This window comes from Tinamus guttatus, unplaced genomic scaffold, assembly GCF_059628265.1.
Source record: "Tinamus guttatus ecotype Peru unplaced genomic scaffold, ASM5962826v1 Tinamus_guttatus_pri_ptg000240l, whole genome shotgun sequence".
NCBI lineage: Eukaryota > Metazoa > Chordata > Aves > Tinamiformes > Tinamidae > Tinamus > Tinamus guttatus.
Genome location: NW_028288774.1, coordinates 3,861,280 through 3,883,719, shown reverse-complemented (window position 1 = coordinate 3,883,719; position 22,440 = coordinate 3,861,280). Strand labels below are relative to the sequence as shown.

The window sequence follows — 22,440 nt, the reverse complement described above, 5'->3', positions numbered from 1 at the left end:
CTGCTCCACGAGACACTGCAGACAGCAGGCCAAGGGTTGTTTCAGGCCTCCTTTGGCCACCAGCAGCATCCTGCACATGGGAAAAGGCTTGTTTAGCCCCGAGCAAGCCACACCACAGCCACGGCACATACGGCAGTCCTGGAGTCTCCATCAAATTGCTGCACTAAGGCTACCGATGGCGCAAATCCAGTGATAGCCTGAAGACACATGAGCCTGCCCCTCGGACATACACACACCTGGGATCTGGCCTGAACAAGGGGGTGAGTTCTGCCAGGCTCACACAAACACACTCACAGAGTCCCCATGGAAGGACCAGCAACACCCCATCAAGCGTTCATTTCATATGGTGGTTTAAAAACCACATATGAGTTTTTGAGGGAACAGGATTTGCTCATCATGCTTCTGCATTTATTTTGTCTCTGCCTCACCTCCTATAAAAACACTCTTTCTGTTGACCGATTTCACCATTTCCTTCTCAGCAAAACCAAGTTGTCCAAATCCAAGTGCCAGTGCATTTTTTTAAGAAAAGACAGAGAAGCAGTACTAGTCACTTTAAGGTTTCTAAAAATGCTGTGTATTGTCTATGTCATGAGAGGCAAGCCATAAAATCTGTATCACAGCTTAAGCAAAGAAACAGATGACTTACACCAAAATTAGCCCTATGAATGTAAAGTAGTGTCTGAAAAAGAAAAACACTGAGGTCTATAAAGTGAACTTGAAATCTCTGATTTCCAGGAATAGCACAAAATATCAAACTTCAGTGGGTGAGATTTCACTACCTAAATATAAGCATTCAATGAATATGGGTTTAATGGACAGAATGGATATCTACTTATTGTAAACAAAAAAAAAAGATTTTATGACAGTCTTTTAACTGAAAAAGTGGGACTTTTAAAACACTGCTCCCAAGCTTACAGTTAGTATCGATCATAGATCTTAGGATAGATTGTAGGTCAAAGGGAAATGAGAAGATGAAGGAAGGTAATTAAACGCAGCACATTTGCTATTACAAAAATAGCAAACTACCTTATGGATATTGCAAAAAACCCTGCAAGGTTCTTAGCAGTCTTCCACAAAGCTCAGAAAAATAAGCCCCTACAGACAGTTTTTTATGAAGCGTATTAATGCAGAGTATTCTATTTGTGCCTCTACAGAAGCATCCGGATAGCTAGAAAACATCTATGCATATATGTGACAACTTCTTTTTGAAAGTGTAGCTCAAGGTCAAACCGAAGGTTGGGGTCATGAGAACTATCATGCCATCGGATGAGTTTTAAGTAACCTTTCTTATCTTCTATAGGGCCTGATTCTATTTTATTGAAATCGATCAGAGACTTGCAATTGACAGCAGTGAAACGAGGTCAGAGGCACAACTGATTGTCTAATTAATAGGCTACATCCACTCCATCTGTCCCCCAACGTGTCTGAGAAAGTGTACAGGGGTTGGCGCTATTCAAATGCTGAACACAAACAGCAGCAGAGCGCACATGGAGGATTTCATCCTCCGAGATAGCTAAACACTCTTGCCAGCACATGTCATCAAGCTTCCATTTAGAGGGGCTTTGTGGGTAAATTCCTGAGTGAAAACTCAGATGACAAGAAATCTGTGTACATATTGTGGCAGATCCTGAACACCCACTCTCCTAGGAAGGTATCTGAACCTTATAACGAAACGCAGATCTCGTTTTACTGACTCAGACTGGCCTATTCCATTGCATCCGTGAGGTGTTTGCTGGTAATCTCCCTTTTAGGCTGTGCCTTGACAATACAGTAAACGGCTTTAGAGTTTCTACTACAAGACCAAAAACCACAACAGCCACATACCTAAAGTATCAGCCCAGTATAATAAATTCATTCTCATGGTCCAAATTTGTTTTTAAAAAAACATTGACAGCTTAACACAGAGCTTTATGTTGGGTAAGATATTTACTATATGCAGCTGCCATGGCAACTTTATGTTGCATTGACTAATATCTGTCTTTTAACAGCTAGTATAGAACCCATGTAAGTTCCACACTGCATTCTTAGAGAAATGTAGTCATATGCCCTTCCCTGATCAGGACCAAACGCTTACTGTCGGATAACCAGGTCATACAGAGAATATTCATGATAGTGGAGCCACCGATTCAGAGACAGTGAAACTTGGAGAGTTTCTCTAGATGAAAGTAGGAACTGCCAAGCACCAGGAGAAGGAAAGAACCACAGCTGGTTTTGTTTTTCTGTTAACTCAGGTATTGATAAAGTCGCACATCACAGAGGGAATCTCTATATATTCTCCATTCAGAACAGCATAGGAAATCTGTCTCCATGCTATTTGATATTACATAAGGACCATTTATATTAAATATAGATAAAATCGTGAAGCATGTTCAACCATGTCACTAGCCAAGCCACTACACTAAACAAGTACCCTGAAACACCTGTATTTTCAAGCAAAATGGCATTTCAGCATACTTTTTTCACTTTCATTAGATTTTTTTTGCAGCAGTGTGTGTACACATAGGCAAGCACACACTGCCCATAAAGGTAATGTCTCTACTAGCTAAGCAAACATGCCCCGCGACTGTTCCCCAGCACTCAGGCCAGCTGAAATGGAGCTGCCCATACCCGAACTATTAAACTCTCCAAAAGAGGGTGATCACACCCAGAGCGACACCTGGGAATGAGAAGCAGCCCATGGCTGGGAACGGGGAGAGCACGGGCTGGTCAGGGCCGTGGCGAGGCCGCTCGCTGCCCGGGCGGCGCGGAGCGCTCCCGTGCTGGGGAACCTGCCCGGCTCGCTCGCTGCACCACCATACGCGTAGTGAGAGTGTCTCCTATCACCACCATACGCGTAGTGAGAGTGTCTCCTACTGGCGGCATCCTAAAGGCAACAGGCACAAACCCAAACTCCACGCCGGAAACCTGTCTTCAGCATCACTCAAATGGGAAACAGCACCACTCAAATGGGAAACAAAGAGAAATAATTAAAATGCTCATAGCTTTAAAATCTGAATTACAAAGTCCTGTTCAAAGCCTATGTGTAGATGATAAAAATGTGTTTTTTTGAAAAGGTATCAACCTATTGCCTTAGGCTAACAAGAGCTCAGAGCCACAACAAGAGCACAAGCAGCAAGGTGTTCAGGACTCCTGCCCAAAGACAGCACGGCATCAAATGGACCACAGTCAATACCCATTACCCTTCCAGACTCTATAAAAACACAGACAATGCTAAATGCACTGTCTCAAGGCAGAAGAAGTTATGCTCCACAGGTTCAACTTACTAGATACTCAGTACTTTACTGGATGCCACAGTGAGAGGGTTTCTATGAATATGAACTACTGAGGATGGATCTTTGAACCACACTAAGGACTCAAGAAAGGTGATGCTAGCACACATCGAAGGGCCACTTCACCCAGCATCCTGACTGCTGGAATGGTCAGGAGAGGATGTTTAGACTGAGCACTTAACAACAAGCAGCCCAGCACAGTATCAGTAACCGATTCCACCCTTTCCTCCCCCAAAATTTTATTTATTTTCAATATCCAGCTCAAGCTATACACTGAAAATCCATCTTGGTACTGACATCAACACCAGGGAAAAGGAAACTTAGCAATCAAGGTACTAGCTTAGCCATTGCATAAGCCAAAGCTCCAGGAGTTGGAATTACAGAAAGGTAAATCCAAAAGCCCACATGGAATGGATTTTGCCATGTTTGGAGATACTTCCCTTTTCATTTTCACCTGATCGCTGTTTCCTGGTGTCCACCAACCTCCCAAACAGAACATGGTGGACAGCAAATGTCTGTTCATGGATAAGTCTAAGACACCGAGGGGCAAAAAAAATGACTGGAAAGGGGCAGTCAAAGAAAGGATATCTCCTTTCTTAGCAAATCCTAGCTCTAAGTTGCTGCTTCCTGAGAACGCAATGCAGACTTGCCTCCTTCTGTGGATATATCGATGCTTTCTCTTGCTGGTCAAATACCCTGTGATACTCCTGATATCCTCAATTTAGAGATTTTATGTAAGCTTCCCCGTGAAAGGAGAAATAACCCAACATGAAAAGACTGCAGCTGGAATAGTTCTAGCACAACAAAATAACGACTTTCAGTACAAGTAGCTTCACTAGTGTGCCTATCTAAACATCGCAGGAGCCACCAGGCATAAAACCCGAGCACGTAAAAGCGGAGATAACCCTATGCCTTGCCTCCTTTTCCTTGTCCCCATTCTCCACCAGGCCTTTCTCCGCGTACCTGTGCGTGCCAAGATACACAGCTCTGCTTGCAGCAGTGGACACTCACTGCTACCTGTCTTTTCTTCCACTGTGCCGGTAGAAAAACTTTCTTGAGTCAGGTCCAGTTGCTGCAGAATTTGCTTTCCCTGATGATCCTTAGGGTGCCCAAGTTTGCTGAGCGTTAGGCTGGAGGGTAAGGCTTATCTCTATCCTCAGCTTTTTACCTGAGGGGAGGGAAGGACGGCAATTCAGTTTTGGAAGAGGCTGGCACTGATAAAAAAAAAAAAAAAAAGAAAAAGGGACTGATGAGCAAGTGTGTCCCACTCAGTTTGCTCTCCACACCTCCTTCAGCTCTCCAGGCATCAGCTGAACACACCAAGCAAGCAGCTTCCATTCGTCTTAGTCTAGGTGGGTTTCCTAAAAAGTTTGACAGCAAAGACTGAAGCTTTTTTTTCCCTGTTATTACACTGATCATTTAGCTCTGTCCAACAAGGAAAGTGAAAGCATGCATGCACCGAAGCCTTCCTTTTCCCCCTGATTCTCACCTTTTTCAGCCTACTTGTTCAGACAACTTATTTTAAAACCACCTCTCCCACTGCACACATCCCAGATTGACAAATCCCTCTAGCACAGCCACCTCTCCTTACTGCACAAGGCATCCCCCATTCCCCCACCAGCCCAAAACAACCGCCTCGACCTGGGGACAAATGGAGCAGGTGAGCAGAGCTCTCAAGCCTGGCACAAGATGGGGAGGTCCAGGGAGAGAGAAGGGGCCGCAGAGCTGCCCTCCGCTGCACCTGGAGGCCCCTTCCTCGGAGCAAGAGAGGCGAATGCTCCCCGTGGAGCCGGCGTGGGGCCTGGCGTGCCCGGAGCAGGGCAGCCCCGGTGCACACGCACCCACCCGGCCACGTGTCGGGTTCTCTAGAGCAGCCGAGGCACCGACCGCCCTGCAAGCAGAGCTCCCTCTTGCACTCTGTCCTCAGAGAGTCCCATCCCGAGCAGATCACGCTGATCCAACCTGACAACATCCAAGGGATAAGGGGGAGGCTCACACCAGACACAGCCTAATGCGAGCCAGTATTAGGAGAGGGCAACCAGAGATCAAGGAAACCTTCGCTTCTCTTTCTTACTACCAGCCTCAGCCATGCGAGCCCAGCGAGCCCCGTGGGAGCCGTGGCCCGGCTGCTCCTCGTGGTCCTCTCGCAGGCGGCGGAGATGCTTTCTCCAGGCTTGCCTTCCTCCAGCGTTCTCCCTCGCCTTCCTTCCGCGCTCTCCCGTAACCCTGCGCCCTCGCCAGCGTTTCCCCTGCTAAGCACTGCCACGCGTTTGGCACAAAGACGCGATGTTGCAAAACTCCTGGAGAAGTTGGATGCGTCCGTTGCCTATTTTTTTTTTTTTTTTTAACGGGGGAGCGAGGCGCGGGTAGCGCTCCGTGCCCTTTACGCTACATCCGAGCGGTGCTCGACGCGGCGGCCGCGCTGCGCCCCGCAGCGCCCGGGCGGGAGGTGCGAGGCCGCCCTGGCCCGGGGGCGCGCGGGAGCCCCGGCCGCGCCCCGGCACCTGGCGCCGGCCCCGCGGCCGCGGAGGCGCCGCGCGCGGCCCCCCGCGCCCGCCCCCCGCGCCGCTCACCCGTCCGCCGAGGCCATGGTCGCGGGGTCGGCGGCGCGTCCGTCCCTCCGTGCGGGTGTCCGTGTGTGCGAGCGCCGGGCAGCGAGCGAGCGACGGAGGGAGGGAGGGAGAGGGGGCGGGAAGGAGGGCGGGCGGGAAGGAGGAGGCAGCAGGGAGGGAGGGAGGGAAGCAGGGAGGTGGGGGCGACTTCACACCGCCGTAGCGCGGGCCGGCGGGATTGGCGGCTTTAGCGGCGAGCCCGGGATTTGCGCTCTATCCGCCGCTATTTCAGGCGAGGGCTGACACGGCCGCCCGCAGCGCCGGCAGCGCGGAGCGGGGAGCGCGGAGCGGGGCCGCCCCCGCCGCCACCTGCGCCGCGCTGCGCCGGCCCCGCTGCCCCGCGCGCCCTCCCCGCCCCGCCCCGCCGCGCAGCGCGGCGCGGTGCTGCCCCCTGGCGGGCGGCGCCGCCCCCTGCCCGGCCCCGGCCCCGGCCCCGGCCCCGGCGGAGCGCGCGGGACGCGAACCCGCGGCGCGAGGAAAGCAGCGGGATTTACTATCATTATTTATTTTCCATTTGAACATTCCACTATTTTTCCTCCTCGCTGGAGCTGTATGTCAGCCCCGGTTCTGCTCGGCTGCAGGGATGGAGCTGCTGTGCACCAGCCTGCCAGACTGGGTGTCCAAGCTGATCTGAGAGACAGTCGCTGTCCGTAACTGCTACACATGACAGGTCCATCTACATGACTGCCCATGGGCGTGCGCGAATATGTATGAAAATATATATTCATGAAAATAGGAAATAGGAAGTATGAATATGAAAATAGAAATGCATTGATTCTTAAAAATGGTCATACATTATACTTGCATTCAAAGGTATGTCAGGATTGAATCTAGGGCTCACACATCATCAAAGTTAAGGTCCAAAAGCAAGTCCAAATACTACAGTTATTTTCTGTTCCCGAACTATGCCACAATGTTAAGCAGGGATTCAGTGAAACCTGACCTTTTTCTTGCCTCTGTTTTCCCTGGAAAGAATCTCTAGGTGGAACAGAAGTGCAGAGTCTAGAATACGCAGTTGTGCCACATGCAGCTGGGCTGCCGCTGCCCAAACCCAGCAGCCTCCAGCTTCCCACTGCCAGAGCTTTGAGGGGTTGAAACTAAATGGGGATGGGATTCTTTGAAAAAGGAGAAGAGCCAGAATTAACAGAGCTAGAGCTAACACAGACTGTGTTTGCTGTGTGGACTGCGAAGGTCTCACTGGAAACATCCTAGAGGAGAAAAAAATAAAAATAAAAATATTTTTTTAAAAAGTCTATTCTTTTCTTACCTCTGATGCAGCAGTGGAGAGCAATACTAATGCTATGTAAAGCAGTGCAGTTATGTTGCTGTAGCTGAGAAAAGACCCAGGTCCTTTATGGTTTCTGCTTTGGGAAAGAATTTCTCCTACCGGAGGAGCAGAGACTCTCCTGTCCTTTACCCACAGAGGAGCCGTGCCCCAGCCAGCAGCCACACGTCCTTCTCCTTTTTCAGTTCATTCCTCATATTAGTGTTAGGAAGAGACGTATGTTGACCTGCAAGTTCACCCCCTTCCAAAACTGTCACCTAGTTACCTCTAACCCCTTCTGTCAGAGTGGGAGTACCATACATTCCTTGGCACGTGTCCTTCCCAGTGGAGGAATGAAACACATCTGATTTTTCACATTTAATTCAGAGTTTTTGTTGCTGCGGTTGCCATGCAGTTTGTCAGCCAAGCATAATCTCCTGGCAGGAGGAGACAGACAAACAACATAAGCAGGGAATTAATTCACTGTGGTTGTAGCCCTTAAACTTTTGGACTCAAGCAACAGATCATCTTGTCCTATTGCCAGTGAAAATAAGCGAAGTGCAAAAGCATAACACATCGAGTCCTTCTGGCCATAAAAGCAAAATAAATTACCTGGAGCTACCTCCAATACTAATTACCCGTTTAGCAATAATTTTCAGTTTCATAAGTAGGTGGAAACTACTGAGGAATAAGAAACCCCGGAGAAGATTTTCAGGGCATCAGAGAAATCAGAGCTGGTAACAGACTTGTTGGCTTATCATAGCTGCGGTCGTGCAGTAGCTGAGGCAGAACACAACTTCAGGAAACCCGAGTCTTTTTTGGTGGCAGCACAAAATCCTTTCATCAGATCCTCAGCCCTCACATCTGTTTGGTTGGCTTAGGCACTCTAGTAATTTGGAGGTCCTACAAATTCCTGATGTCACAGGTGATCTATTGAGGCACCGTTACTGGTGGGAGACATTCTCCTGCTCCCTCTCCCCAACCTTATCTAGGGCTTATCTCCAGTCTTTAGCCACTGCTGAACAGAGAAGAATGATTTAGTGAGAGAGCAGTGATAAGGAGCACAAGGAGACCCGAGTCTCCCCACCAGACAACATGCCCCGTGGAGAATTCTGTGCTTTGATGCCAAAGCAGTCCAGTCAAGGAAAACTTCTGCCAAGAACGAGAATTGAACATTATTTTTCATGCTGAAAGGCTACAGGGGTTTCTGGCTACCTTGCCACAAATGTATGTGACGATGTAAACCAGAACTTTTCATGTCTTGAAATAAACCACCTGGGAGGAGCATTTCAGGATTTCATCTGTTCAGAGTATAAGGTGGGAGAGAACTCCCCAGATACATTTCTTTGCAATGGCTCATGTACAACAATAACAGCACTGGGTGTATTAAAAAAAAATGATGGTTATTTATGCAGCAACTGAATTTTGTGCTAATTCTGCCTCTCAGTGTGCCTGAAGAGTCCCAAGTGAAAGTCACATGCAAACAGGCAAGGGCACTAGATAGCCCCTGGAGTGAGACACAGACAAAGCAACATGGAATATAAATAATGTCAGACATGAGTATGTAGGTTAAAAAAAAACAAACCTTAGTTTATTTAAATGTTCAAAGTACTTGGGAGGGAAAAAGATTACATTGTACTATGGCAATACAGGCAGCACATACCATAACAAGCTCATCCATCGTAATGATTTCAGGCTACTCCTCCAGCCTACTAATCCTCACAATCACACTGGTCTTTGGGAAAGGCTCACTGTCGATTTCTCTAGGGAACTCCATACTACAGAATAATTTTAGTGGTAACTTGCAGTCCTGTTTCTCTGTCTTAGACTCAGGAGCAGAGCATCATCCTCCCACCAGGGGAGAAAGCCAAAATATATCAAACTGCTACATGCACTGAGACCCTCTGTCATGGGTTAAGCATAGTCTGATGAAACAGCCAATCCAAGGACAAATGACCAGGGTGTCTGCGTTAACCTGATCCCAGATGTGGCTCATCACTGGGATGAGAAGCCTAATGCAGCATAGACTGTGAGAGATATTATGATAGTTATAAAATGCCATTTCCAGATGCATTTTTTTTACTTCAGGTTCTTCTCAATCCAGTCTTTGAAAGGAAGAGCTTTGGTGTAGCCACTGTAGAGTTCAAGGCTGCAAGTTTTATCATAACCCCAGCTCACTAATCCCATCAAGTGCCACCTTAGCTCAGGAGATGCCCTTCCTGGCAAAGGTATGGCTGCAATGCCACCAGTCTCAGCAGGGCAGATGTTAGAAAAGGCTGTGTGGTCCTGTTTGGCACAGAACATGCTGTCAGTGATGCTGACCTGTATCCCATTATCTTCGTACTGTTGCTCACACAACAGTGAGTCCACCATCCGAACAACTCCCATGCGGATTGTGTCATTCTTGTATCCGGGATCTTTAACGTCAGCCAGTACCTTCCAGCCAGTAACTATTATTTTTAAATCCTCTGTGGATGAAGTCAACTCATGAGAAGATGCCAAGCAAATGGGTTGAACACGACTGCTGATTCTGGCTTTGTCCAATAGTTTTATGATAGCTATGTCAGAATCAAGTAATATAGGGTCATAGTTGGGATGCACTATGATGGCAGAAATCTGTGGAAGAACCAAAGTAGGAAGAATTGTAAGGTTATTAGCCGCAGAAAATCAGCAACACTCTTTCCATATTTCTACAATTTACCTTAGCTTATTTTTCCTTCTTTTCCTCCCCACTTTACTCCCAAAACATTCTCTCATCATAGAGTTCACTCAAATGACTGCTTCCAAATCAAAAACATTCAAAGAATCAAGAATCTTCTCCTAAGGTTTTGTTGTTGTTGTTGTTAGTTTGGTTTTTTGTTTTGTTTGGCTTGGGTTTCAGGCCATTTTTTATTGCGTGAAACTCCCCTTAATGAAATGCAATCAACAACATCTCCACCAAAGTGTGGAGTTAATATGCAGTTCAAGGTTTTCTCCCATTTACTGAAAAGATTTTGCCTGCTATATTGTCTTCAGTCTGTAGAATTAAAATTTGGGGAATGAAGGGAGGACTTTGAATTAAAACTTCTTTTTCATTTTAGGTGTAATAGGTGTAAGAAGATGATGTAATTCACCTATCTTCTACCCCGCAAAAAATAATAGCAATACAAAATGTAATGCTATGGCCAAACCTCATCATTCTTATAAAGAAATACTTCCAAAAATAGTATATCTAAGAATATCAGAAAAAAATGCAATTAGGGAAAGAAACCAAAAAGCTACATATAAAATAACTGTCTCAAATAATAAACAAATAAACCATAACTCACTGCATAAAATGCATTAATGAACTCACACATTCCGCACTCCAAAAAAAAGAGACAAAACCGAAACTCCTGTATTTCAGTCTTTCTAGTTTTAATCCAAACAAACCATCCCAGTGAGCCTGAGGTGCTACTTCTGGAGCTGGAGTCAGGTAAAAACTTCTTTAGGGCTTGGGAGTTTCTTTAGAGTCTACTCAGTGCTGGGACTGAGATGTTAAATGTATTTACAGTGTCAAACCAAGATCCAGAGCACGAGTGTCTCCCTATAAATAATGCTAATTGCTACTGACAGTAGCTGGCACCTCTTTTCAGTTTTTCTTTCTGGCAATACCAGTCAAGATTTTATGGCCCATGGAATCTCATTTTCTTAGTCATTACTATTGAGGGGGGCCATGTGAGCCGGGCAGCGTAAGAGAAAATTAATGCACAGCAGCTTGTGCCCTCTTTGTGCCATGACTGCTCAGACACTTGAGTTCCTAGCTATGCGCTGCAAAGAGCAGTGCACAAAACAGTATTTCATCCAAAGGATAATCTCTTCCTCACACAGGATGAATGTGATCAACATGTGTCTGTGCTCATCATTTTCTGCTCTACCAGACTTACTCGCAGGTTCTGGATGGTCTTTTCATCTCTGTCATCATCTCTGTAGAACTTCCCCAGAACCACCTTGAGTTCAGCTGTCTTGAGCACGATGGTCTTGCCCAGGTCGGTGACGCAGTGCGCTGCCACCACCACAGTGCGCTCATTCACCAAGGCCCCGCTGCAGATGAGGATCCACATCCCTTTCCGGAGGCTGCTCTCCTTCACTCCGTTGGCCGTCCGATAGATGGCCGCTTGCCAGGGCCACCTGGTAGAGGTCACTGCCTTTTGAAGAGTGATGTTTTCTGCTTTTCCACAGACTGAGGAAACAAGAACCAAGGGAGAGGTAATGTCTCTCTCTCTTCAAAAAAACTGAGTGTTGCTCTTTCTTGATTCCTTTGAGGATGTGCCTCAAAAGGAACTAAACTGCAACGGTTAGCACGAGGCACAGCTTTGCTATCAACCTTTAACTTTACCTGCAAAATTCTGGTATATTTTATACAGCTGTGAAAGACATTAATTTTTCCATTATTATCTGAATTCCTCACTAGCACAGGAAACTGAGTGTAGCACTCAAGCAGGTAAATTTTCATGACAACATTTTCCAGCTGTACTATAATGAGATATTTATATAAAGAACTTGCCAGAACACCACGATTCTCGCCTCTACTAAATCACCACATTACCAATCAGCAGTGTACTAAAACCCATCTGAAGCAGTTGCAGGGTAGCTAGGGGGTCATCTCCTAGAACTGACCTTGGCACAGTTGCATTAATTCCTCTAAGGACAGATTTCTCTTGCAGTAAAACCTTGAGCAGATGCACATAAATCAACGGCCATCATGAGGAAAATAGAAAAAGAAAGCCATCCTTGCCGTAGGAATGTATTAGCCTGACTTAGGTCTGGGGTAAAATTTTCTGTAGTAGGAAAGGTTTACTTCATTTCATAGAGTTGCATCATCTAGTCACATTTCTGCATTTCCCTTAGGACATTTTTTTCCTGGGACATAGTGTTTACAAGCCCATAACCATAAGGAGTGAGTGAAAAATTTCTCTCAATACCTTGGATGATCTCAAAGCAAAATCACAGAATCTCTAAGAATCTGTATGATGTTAGGATCCACCGTCCATGGATTGCTTGATGTCAGTAGTGAGTCATATCAAATCCTGTGATGTTATTATCCTGACTTACTATGTGCACTAGCTCTGCATAATACTTTGTCTGATCTTAGATTTTTCAATATGAGCCTTTCCTTAGCAGGGTATATTAAAGGAAGGGCCTTTTTAAAATGCTGACTTTCCATTCTATTGATTAAACCTTGATGTTTTCTTAAGCTGTGTGCCGAAGTGTAGAGATGAAAGAAAAATCACAACTGCGGTAAATAAAACAGGAAAACATGAGGCGATAATTGGAAAACATTTTCAAATCACAAGAGAACCCCACTATGCCTCCTGCTCCATAAAAGAAGAGAAAAAATGATGGCAAATTATAGCGTTGAAAGCTTGATCCCTTTAGCACCACCTACAGAAGTTCTACTGGTAGGTAAAGAGAGCCATATATCTTGCAAGCTTTATTGCTCCTATTTCCCATCTGGAAGCACAGATAGCCTACAGTGTTAGCGCTCCCTAATTACCTAAGATGAATACGCATCCTGTTCCCCCCTCCACCAGGACATGTGCACATTTTTTCCTGCAGAGACTCACTGGGAATGCACACAGGGGCCCTCCCACTCCATTTCCCTGTCTTCAGGCAAGTCCTCCTGCTGCTCCCCAGGCGGCGGTAGAAGGGAGAGATGCACTCGTACTGCAGCTGAGTGTGCAGATGCTGGTACCCCAGGGGCAGCTCTCCGAACGGCAGCGCCGGCTTCTTGGTTGGATAGATTTCCAGCTTCTGCTTGCTGAATGCAGATGAGTAAAGTTGATGCAAAGGTGTTTCCCTGTTTCAACACAAAAAGAACACAGGGTAATAATAATGGTATGCCAAAAATGATCCTTACTGTAGATTTATCACCAGCTGTGTTAAACAGCATTTAAAAACATGAGCAGTTAGCTTTCTTGTGAAATTACATACGGAAAAAAAAAAGCCTTCTACAATAGCTTAGTGACGCTCCCATTTACATTTCTGATATTTTGTTTATTTTTATGTATATACCTATCTTTGTCTATAACATATCTACTTGTGTGTCTTTTTGTTTTTAATTTTACAGTTTCTGGATTGTATCCATTGCTTCTGGATTGTATCCAATTGCTTCTGAATGTGGAACAGTTCTTGCTGTTCACAAAAGGACTGGGATATCGTATTTTTAATAGAGAAATTACACTGGAAGTTGGCATTGCCATAATTACTTCTCCCTGGAGAGGACTTAGACACATCTTTTCTCTGGTGAACATTTTAATAGGCAGTATTAAAAATCGATTCAGATTAAATCATGTTGATAAAGTTCCTTGATTTAGCAATTAACAGAGATAATTACTTCACCATAGAGATTTCATAATTGCAATAAGCACTAAGCTTCCATTTAGAAATTGTACTGATTAGCTGAAACATAGCACATAATTAAATAAATAAATACTTGCATCAGCCTGGACATGGACCATGAGTTTGACTAGAGTCATACTTAAATCTTCATCACTTAGAACATGTCCCTTGCACTAATGCTTTAAAATTCTATCTCCAGAAAAAAAGCTATTTACATCTGCAAAATTCAGCAGGAAATTAATTTCCCTTGAGATTTCTGGTACTGCCTGCATCCAGAAAAGATGGATTCCTAAGAATGGATTTTTCATGTGACAATTCTATTTCTGGTCATAGAGAGACAGAGGCTGTCTCCATCACATAGAATCTGTGAGATGATGCCTCAAGGAAGGCAAAGTTATTACGAATGAGAGCAATGGAAAGTTCCTCTGATTTTGGAAGAGGGATGAGAAGTGCTGTGTGTTCACACTCAGACTGTCTGGGTCCAATTCCCCACTTACAAAGTGACCTCGCCTTATTGCATAGCCCATACTTTGCCTCTATTCCATTATTCTATAATATTACTATTCAATTATATTGCAATACTAATTCAGGAGATAAAAACAGTTCACAAACATGAGATGCCATCATGTTGCTACAAAGGTGGGGACATATATTTGTTCTCATGTGGCAGGTTGAAGCAGTCTGAAACATTTAGTATAAGAAGACCTACTTTCAAAAATTAAATTTAAGGAAAAATTTAAGGAAATTTAAGGAAAAAATAAACCTCCTAATAGCTACTAAAATCTCCTGATGGCCTCCTAGGATCAACTCTAAGATCCTAAGCCACAGACAGCTGGAGGGTAGGAGAGTATTTGCGGAAAGTGTGTGCTTGTCTTGTTTCTATAGTCTTCTCTAGGCATCCACTACTGGCCATTGCCAGAGACAGGATAGGGTTTGAGCTGGACCTTTATTTTGACTTGGTGTGGCTGTTCCTAAGACCAAATATGAGGACAGTTATTTCACTGAATCTAAAAATAAATGAATCCTGCACTGCAAAAAGACATTGAAATGAGAAATAATTACTTGGACAAAAATGAACCTGATCATTTCAGCGTAACTAGAAAGATTCAGATTGGGCTCATTTTAATAAACCAGCAAAAGGGCACAGACAGACACTGTCTGAGTTTTCACTCCTTCCTCCTCTCCCCCTCTCCTTCCTTCTCTCCCCCATCCCCATCCCAAATACAGCTTTATATCAGTTGTACTGCACTGCTTTGGACAGCGAAACCTAATGAAGCAGATTTACACCGTGCTGTCCCCTCTCATCGGGGGGGCTCGGGCACGCAGGGCGGAAAGGAGGGGAGGGAAAAAGCAATCACGTTTTTTCTTAAAACTATAGTTGAGATATTGCATTCTCACCTTGACTGAACCTGCATTGGAAGCACTTTCTGTCTCACCAGGTCAGAGATCTTTGGCTCTCTGCAGGCTAGAAAAAATACAATGTTGCACAGTCCTTTTCCACATTCAGAGCGCAAATCTTACGGTTCATATACCTTTCCACCTTTCCTGTGGCTAGCAATACTGGATTGCATTAAGGAAAAAGGGAGTCGGTTATACGCAATAAATAATAAAGATAGGCTATAAAGCCTAAAACTTTAGAAAAAATACTCCTCTGCAGATCTCCAGATCTATCCCAACCCTGGAAGAAACTGAGCATCTTCTGTATTGGGCACTTTGAGCTATGAAGGAAGATTTCACTGTCAGTGCTTGAATGCTAGATTTATACTACAACAACTGACAGTTTTGCAAAATTTTTCAAAAACTATAAATTATACGTAAAATATTCAATGTCCATCGCTCCAGCAACACAAAGCTGATCCCAGGCATACAGAGAAAGCCAGCAGAGTATCACAGACTTCTGCAAGGAAAGGATTGAGGACCCTTTACGAGGAATATATATAAAATGACAGAAAGGAGATCCAGGACTTCTAATTTTGCATATTAAATTTATTTTAAGAGGAGGATAAAATATCCAGCTGTATCAATCCACAAGATTTTGCCAGGGTCTCTTTTCTGCTGCACACAGTGGAAGAAAAGGAATCTGGCAGGATGTATTTCATCTGTATGCCTGAGCACTCATGTTCTGCAGGATTTAACAGTATCTAGATCTTTGTGATTACTGTATATGTTAACCTTTATGTCACTATCAAAGTTAACATCAATAAAAATGCTTTCCACAAATGGAGATGATTACGTGCTTCAGGGAGAGAGTACTTCCATCTAAAATAACAAAATAAAGCAAATTCCCCAGGGGACAGATATATTTCCTTATATTATCATTACTTCGGTTAACAACAAAATCTATTAAAGTATGTTTCAAAAAATTGCTTCGGGAAAACGGATTTGGCAGTTCGCCAGCCCAAATTCCTTTACTCATTCAGGGCTCCAGACATGCTTTCAGTAGCCCCAGGTCAACAGCGTAATTCCCTTTCCAGCAAAGCACTTAAAGATGTGTTTCAGCGTTCTGATGAACACAGATAGCTTAGACATCTCCTCAAGTCATTTTTTTCAATCATACCTTTCCAGGATGCAATCTACAAACCTGGCCTTGTAAACCTTTACACTTGTGCCCGGGCCCATCAACTTAAAAGGACCGTGAGAGGAGAACTGGGCCCTGTGACAGCAAGTCTGATGAGACAATTATTTCCTTCTATTTCAGTTCCCTGCTGATCTTCTTTGATTTTGATCTTGCTCAGTTTTGATCCTAACATGAGAGTAATAAAAGGTTTAGGGAAAAATTCCTCTCTGTGTTTAAAGATGAAAACATCTGCCCGAATCGGGCTGAGTTTAGCAGCCAGTAAGAGCTGGCAAACTACCAGCCTCAGTATCAGGTGGCAATCAGAGGGCCTACTCTTAGGAAAACTGATTGTTTGGCCAGGGTAAATTACATAAAAACACAACAGTTTTTATGAGTTTTTGAAAAAAAGAAAAGTTTGCAAACTACCTTTTATGCAGATAGGCTGTTTCCCTGACCATTCTCCATTGTCTTGGCAGGTCCTCTGTTCATTCCCACTAAGAACATAGGAGTTGTTACAAAAGAAAGCAATGACTGTGCCAATTTTTGCATAGCGTCCATTCAAGAGCCCAGTGTCTTCTACCACTCTTCTGTAGCCATTGAGTGGGCCCCCAGGATCTGAGCAGTTTTTTTCATCTAGAACTAATGATAGGGGGAGAAAAAAATAGTAACCATTTTATCAAGTTCACAGCATCATTTTCACCTGTCAGACTGCTTGATATTACATGCAGGTATTACTACACAATCTACACTTCATTAAAGATGTCTTTTCAAGACCCAGCTGGGATTTTGGTCTTAGAAAAAACTGAGTACTAAAGGAGCAATAGTAATCGAGATATTTACCTATAATAAGCACTTTTGTCTTTGCTGAAAGTGTAAGACTCTCAAATTGTTAAAAAGTCCCTCTAATATTTTCCTGATAAAACCCTGAAAAGGAAGCTTGACTTTACATGATTTTCATGATCTATTAACTTACACAGGGCTACTTCATGTACCCAAAAAGATGCCCTTGTAATATCTTCAGGGAACTGGCCCTTGGCATCTCTTTACTATTTCTGTACTTTAAATACTTCACCAGACTTGGATAACAAAACTAGACTACTTAATTTTACTTTTATGTTTGGATGCATTTTGGTTTCTTAGCATTAAGAGGGCGATCTCAATAATGCAGGGAAATGCTGGAATTTAAAGAGAACATATATATTTTTACTGATACTAAAATTTTAATATGGAAAGCTTATTCACATGAGGTTTTGCCCATAAAACCTCTTTTACTTCCTCCTCCCCAGTATTTTTCTCTTCTTTATTTATTTTTTTTCTCAATACATTTAAATTTGTGGCCTAAATCTAGATGACAGTTTCCCTAAGTAATGCTAATAAATGCTTTTCTCTGTATTTTTCCGCCCTCTGCTCTTTACATTTAAAAGCTGAAAAAGGTGCAGTTTGTTTTCCTTTGGATTTCATCTCAGTTTTTTTGTCAGGCTGACAGCAGCATGCAATTCTATTAAATTTCCCCATCTGACGTCTCATTGCACGACACCCCATGAATATCTAGTTTAGACAGTTGGTGGTGCTGCTCTGTGTATCAAGGCCAGAGAAGACTGACAGATGGATCAACTGGCTAGAAATTACCTCTTTATGTCATTGCTTCCAACTTGCCTGCCTACTGAGCCTCAGTTCCCAAAAGCACTAACATAAAACAAACCACTTAAACATTTACTTAAATCCCTGTGAAAGCAGCACAACAACAGTGCCTCGATGTGGCACTGAGCTGGTCTCCATATTCTCGTGTTCCCAGGGGAAGGCCAGCTCAACATGGCATGTAAGCCCATAGCTAATCCCAGCAGCACGTTTAAACAAAGAGCAGAGGCTATTAAAACTGAGCACGCAATTCAAGTGAGCACATAATCACTGCTTTCCTCCACAACACCGGATTTTAGCACATGCAGAAGGTTATACATATGTATTGACATGCTTTTGCATGTCAGATTAATATTCATTAAAGAAGGATTGCTGAAGTTCCTCACTATCAGGAGGCGGGGAACAGCAGAGTTTCTTTCTCCCCCTTGCCCCACAGGCTCTCACTTGCAAACCCCAGGTGACCACCAACTAATCAGCTGAAGAATGAAGGGAACCCCCACCACCTAACGCTGTACCTGCATGCTGCTTTCTGTACAGGTACCTAGCTTAGACACAGCACCTGATGACTACCGTGTATGTTTTCAAAGGCACCTACGCTCAACCAAGTAAATCTACATACCACACCTTTAAAGGCATTCTCTTATTTCATTCTGTGCGAATCAGTACCTTCAGAAATAATGATCTTTTCCCTAAGTTCAGTGTTATGACTTCTTTGGTGGATTAAACACAAAAAGAAGCCATCTGGGAAGGAACGACCCATTACACCACATAGCACTTCAGTAATAGCCAAGTCTAGATATAGATATTTAGCCAATGACATCATGCAGCAGGGATTTTAGGACAAACCTGTATTACATTTATTGCACCTGGAGACTTTCTCTCTAGACAAGAGAATGCCTTGTGCCTGCTCTTTCAGATGAACCTACATACAGCTGCTTCATGACCCTTCCCTAAAAGTTTCCATTGCTTGCCCTGTGAAACACCCTGTGAAAGCACTTTTCCAATTGATAAAAATGATTTTGGAATCTGGAAATAAAATTATGCAATACAAAACAACTAAATAAAAGTCTCTCTGGAGGGTAGAAGGAGTTTGTGATTTCACAGCTGAATCTCTGTGAACCTACGTGATCTACTGAAGGCACGCAAACGTGCAAAGCAAGCGTAGAAGCTCTGCTCTCTTAAAAATTTTGCTGTAGGATGGGAATCCTGTTTAATAGAAGCAAGGTCTTCATACAGAAAGTCCCTTAATCCCCTCCACAGAATGCACTAGACTTCTGCAGAGAAGGTATCAGAGACACAGTATTAATGGAAGCAGCTTCACTGATGCATAAAGGCCCCTTCTTGGTTTTGATCCTAGAAATTTTCAGTCTAAGGAGAATGTATGACTACAATCGTTCGGGAAATTATTTTTCAATTGCTTGATGTTTCTGTCAGACCTTTAAATAAGCAAGTCCTGCAGGCTTGGGCTTCAGAAAAACACAAATAAAATCACTACTGCTTCTAAAAGACAGGAAGACAAAAGAGCATCATGCTAGGCCCTGGAGCTACCAAACTTCAAGTGACATTTGGATATTCCTGGTTTAATGCGAATACAATGGCCGCAACATTTGATAAGAATCAAAATGTAAAGTGACCTTACCACATTCAGGATGATGTGTTGACCAGCTCCCATCAAGCTGACAGTAGGCAACACGGCTGCCTTTTAAGCTGTAACCTGCGTTGCACTTGAAGTAAACCTGGGCCCCGTACTTAAAGTCATCTCCTTCCACAATACCATGAGCGGGAGCACCTGGAGTCCTACACATCACCACTGACAGTTCAGATATTTCAAAAAAATCCACTTTATTACAAAAACAGGACTGTGTTAGGATGATTCTTTATTTAGAACACTGAAAATTCAATTAAAATGGGCACAGAAGTCAAAAGTACAAGATGCCAATCTTTAGAAAACTATTTAGACTTCAATTCTACACACACACATGCACTCACTTTACCACACATAACTAGATCCATTCAAATCCATGTCATTACTCAGATGTGGGAAGTAATGAAGTGCATAAGTATTTGTAACATTAGGATTCCCATTTCCTCAGAATATTAAAATCTGAAGAATTCTCCATCTTAATAGGGGTTTTGAATGAACTACCACGCTTCTTCAACAACAACAACAAAAATAGTTCCTTAAAATCTTTATATCGAATCGTTCCAATTCTTCCAATTTTATATACATTTTCAGATAAGATCCCTGAAATATTAAAGCATCATTATTTATGTAGACCAAACATTATCATAGCACCATTAAAAAGGAACCTTGATATTTACCAAACAGTTATATTTACCCTTTCCACAGGATTTGCACTACTGGGAAAATACTGAAAGAGAATGGTGCATTTAACTTCTGCAACTAATACAAGTTTAAAGATCCTAAGTCAGCCTTCTCTGACAACATCAACCCAGCCATACTAAATCAGACAAGAGGCCCGTCCGGCACAGAATCCTGTCTTCGATGGTTGCAAAGAGCAGATGCTTAGGAAAGAGCATAAAAATAGAGCAAGCACATGGAATGCTTCCCTGCCGTATTCTGCCTCATTCAACAGCCTACAGTGCTACCCTGGGTAAAGGAACTACAGGACAATCTTTGGGTAAAACATACTTTGACTTTTTTTTCCTACATTAATCTGTCTATGTACTTAGTGTTCACAGTATCGTGTGGCAATGAGTTCCATGGACTGAGTGTTGGGTGAAAACTACGTCTTTGGTTTGTTTTTCAGTCTTCCACCTGAGGAGCTTCCATTTCACTGACGTCCCACCTCCTGTGTTCAGACCATCATGCCATACTCACCTTAGACCAAACTACAATATGCAGAGGCTGCATCAGGGTAAGAACTGGCTGCTTTTAGTATCAACATGGAAATTCATCTCCCGGTCTTTCTCTGGCTTTGCTTTTCCATTCACTGTGGACAACTGCACAGGAGGGGATTCAGCACAAGATTTACCTATGCACATAAGTTTTCTCTTGGGAGCTGTCTACTCTGCCAAAGACAGATGAATATTACAGAGCTCATGTCTGCTTTACACTTTCCTAACGTGACTTCTTTTTCTCTTTTGCCTTGCAGCTACTGGATCTAGGTACACAAAGAAGGCTACTTACTAACCTTACTACAGCCACATTTTGATCCTTTCACTCCCTGAAGAAAAACCTTCCTAAGGCCCCAGCTCTGCAATCCTTACCCAGAGCACACACGAATGCCTCTATTCACACACAGTGCATCCAGAGATGCAGAGACCATCCAATTATTCACATAAAGAAGATATTCTTGAGCGAGGAACAGGCCTAACGCAGAAGCATTCACAAGAATGAGGCTCCACAGCAATTCCCCTCATTTTGCAGATAACTACAGACATCAAACAAGCAGTTGGCAGAATCATTTGTGCACTAGTAAGCACAAGCCTTGAAAAGGAAACCTCCAACATCTGAGAGTTAGAGAGGGGCCCAGACTCACTACTACCAATCAAAACACATCCAGTTACGGGAGCGCAACGTTTCCTCTTGGCTGCAAGCATTCTGCATCAGCAAAAGAAGAGTGATAAAAAATCAGCAAAATTCTTTCGTAGAACATGATGTTTTCTCATATGAAACCCACTCACATATATATCTACATATATATATATGCATATGTATATATCCACATATGCAAATGAAAAGGAAATAATGGTACACAGATTTTTGAGGTATTTCAAATTCTCAAAACATATTTCCCTTGTCATGATCTCTGCTTTCTCAAACTCCCTCATATCTTTCTTTGAACATCAATTTCTTTCATTTCTATTTCTCTCTTTCAATACGAGTCACGCTCTACTTGTCAAAGGAAAAAAAAAAGATGAGAAACATCTGTGGACCATTCAGAGTCCTTCTTTTTCACCTAAATACAGGTTTTCTGTATTGATTGTGGATCAGCTCTGCAGAATGTTTTGGTGCTTTTGTGTTCTAGGTCCATCCTGGGAAAATCTTCACCAAGTTACACTTATTCTCTTCCCACAGACTGTAAGCATTTCATCTTGTCCAGTACTCCTAAGTATTTGCAAATCCAATGCCTGTTGCAATTGCAAAGGTTGCTGGACTTTCTTCAGATTCTGTGTGTCAGCACAGCCTAGCTGGAACAACTGGGTTGATTTGATTTATAAGGTAAATTCAGTATTTTGTGCAAAGATTCGTTTAGTAATGGTACAGTGGACTGGAGCAGAGACCATGAGATCTCATCAAAGCTGTGCATCTGGGGCCATGGGTGTGTTACTTCATTTGCTGTACCTAGCAGATGAGAACACCTCCTTGCTCTCTGGGATGTTACAAGCATCAGCTCTGATCTCCTAATGTCCCCATCCAAAAATTGCATGTTTTGTACTTGTCATTCATATCTAGGTCTGCCCTTACCTTTTAGTTACACAAACTAGCCCTAAAATTCAACCATATGAGTTGACCCAATTCTCTTCAGTTTCTAAGCTTTGTTATACATCTGCTATCATGTCGAATTCACTTGCTTAAGCAGCACGGTCCTGATCCTGGCTCTGCTGAGCATCTTTGAAGGTCAGCGTTCTGCTTGGCCCAGCTCCCACAGCTCACACCTCCCTGCCCGTGTCCACAACCAGCCACCCACCTCCTGCCTCCTGTCATCTTCCAGCTACTTCTGCTCCAACCCATCACTTCTGGGCCACTGCTGAGACTGATCTGGTCCATGTGAA

The 22,440-nt window shown here is 43.6% G+C and overlaps 2 protein-coding genes and 1 long non-coding RNA gene across 5 annotated transcripts in view; all 3 read right to left on the bottom strand.

The window, feature by feature from the left end:
* The window catches only part of SLC1A2 (solute carrier family 1 member 2), a 79,771-nt gene extending 73,867 nt beyond the window's left edge, over window positions 1-5,904 (bottom strand). The window contains exon 1 of one of the 2 annotated variants that reach the window (XM_088525746.1): window positions 5,843-5,904. In XM_088525746.1, the coding sequence (XP_088381872.1) occupies window positions 5,843-5,859 (17 nt within the window). In that variant the 5' untranslated portion in view covers window positions 5,860-5,904. Of the gene's footprint in view, window positions 1-4,232; window positions 4,380-5,842 lie in introns of those variants that run through there. The other variant, XM_088525747.1, reaches the window with a different exon arrangement.
* The window catches only part of LOC148594501 (uncharacterized), a 427,754-nt gene that overhangs the window by 79,725 nt on the left and 325,589 nt on the right, over window positions 1-22,440 (bottom strand). The gene's annotated exons all lie outside the window — the stretch shown is intronic.
* The window catches only part of PAMR1 (peptidase domain containing associated with muscle regeneration 1), a 41,025-nt gene continuing 27,303 nt past the window's right edge, over window positions 8,719-22,440 (bottom strand). The window contains exons 6-11 of one of the 2 annotated variants that reach the window (XM_088525723.1): window positions 19,340-19,540; window positions 16,489-16,701; window positions 14,904-14,970; window positions 12,731-12,963; window positions 11,051-11,346; window positions 8,719-9,761 (exon numbers count right to left, since the gene is read on the bottom strand). In XM_088525723.1, coding sequence (XP_088381849.1) covers window positions 9,225-9,761; window positions 11,051-11,346; window positions 12,731-12,963; window positions 14,904-14,970; window positions 16,489-16,701; window positions 19,340-19,540 — 1,547 coding nt within the window. In that variant the 3' untranslated portion in view covers window positions 8,719-9,224. The remainder of the gene's footprint in view (window positions 9,762-11,050; window positions 11,347-12,730; window positions 12,964-14,903; window positions 14,971-16,488; window positions 16,702-19,339; window positions 19,541-22,440) is intronic. The other variant, XM_010221388.2, reaches the window with a different exon arrangement.